General features: G+C 38.8%; 1 protein-coding gene across 5 annotated transcripts in view; it reads right to left on the bottom strand.

Moving 5' to 3' along the window:
• MBTD1 (mbt domain containing 1) overlaps nt 1-776 on the bottom strand; it is a 58,862-nt gene that overhangs the window by 24,280 nt on the left and 33,806 nt on the right. For all 5 annotated transcript variants that reach the window (XM_019517338.1, XM_019517304.1, XM_019517319.1 and 2 more), the window contains exon 10: nt 91-146. In XM_019517338.1, coding sequence (XP_019372883.1) covers nt 91-146 — 56 coding nt within the window. The remainder of the gene's footprint in view (nt 1-90; nt 147-776) is intronic.

The raw sequence follows: 776 nt of genomic DNA, 5'->3' as shown, positions 1-776 counted from the left end.
CTAGGTCCCTTCAGACTCATTGATTCTATGATTCTATGAAAAGTTCCCCTTTTCAGCCCTGAGTAAATACAGGTCTTGTTTAGTTCTTACCTTTGCAAATAAATGAGGAGGTGCATCAAAATGTCCGTCCTGTTTCTTTGTAATATCTACAAGGGACAGTTACATACTAATTAGTGAATATTTAACAAATGACCAAAGCCCACCTTTTTCTGACTACATTAGTCCATGCAGCAGCTTCACTTTACTAGGATGGCTGGCCCAAAATTTATAGGGAGGCCTAACAGAATGCTACCTAGAACATGGGGAAAGATAGCACAAATGATGCAATTCCTGTATTCTGAACACATTGAAGGACAAAATTCAGGAAATGTCAGCAATTTGAATGAGATTTCTACAGAAACTGGACAAGTCAAACTCCTTTGCATTGTTAGGTTAAAGCAGATAACTGACAAACAGGAGGATTTTTTTGTGTAAATGACAAAAGGGTTTGATGTAATTTAATTGTGATTACAGAACATCTTGGCATCGCAGGCATGCTGTTTATTGCCTTGTTCCCCCTCCCCCCGCCCCCCCCCAACCACTTATTTTTGCAAAATATTGTTTGGGGTTTTCTTTGGTGTTGTTGTTGTTGTTTAACTATGGTGATCTTTAGCTGGTCCTTGCAGCCAGTTGTTGCATCCTCTTCTCCAACATGAATTCCTGCAGCTGTATTAAAAGCTTTATAGGAGTCTGAGGAAGCAGAACTGCATGATTTGTTTCTTTTTTTTTTTTTTATG

This window comes from Gavialis gangeticus, unplaced genomic scaffold (genome assembly GCF_001723915.1).
Source record: "Gavialis gangeticus isolate Ggan-Ray unplaced genomic scaffold, GavGan_comp1, whole genome shotgun sequence".
NCBI classification, from domain to species: Eukaryota; Metazoa; Chordata; order Crocodylia; family Gavialidae; genus Gavialis; species Gavialis gangeticus.
This window is presented reverse-complemented; position numbering and strand designations above follow the sequence as displayed.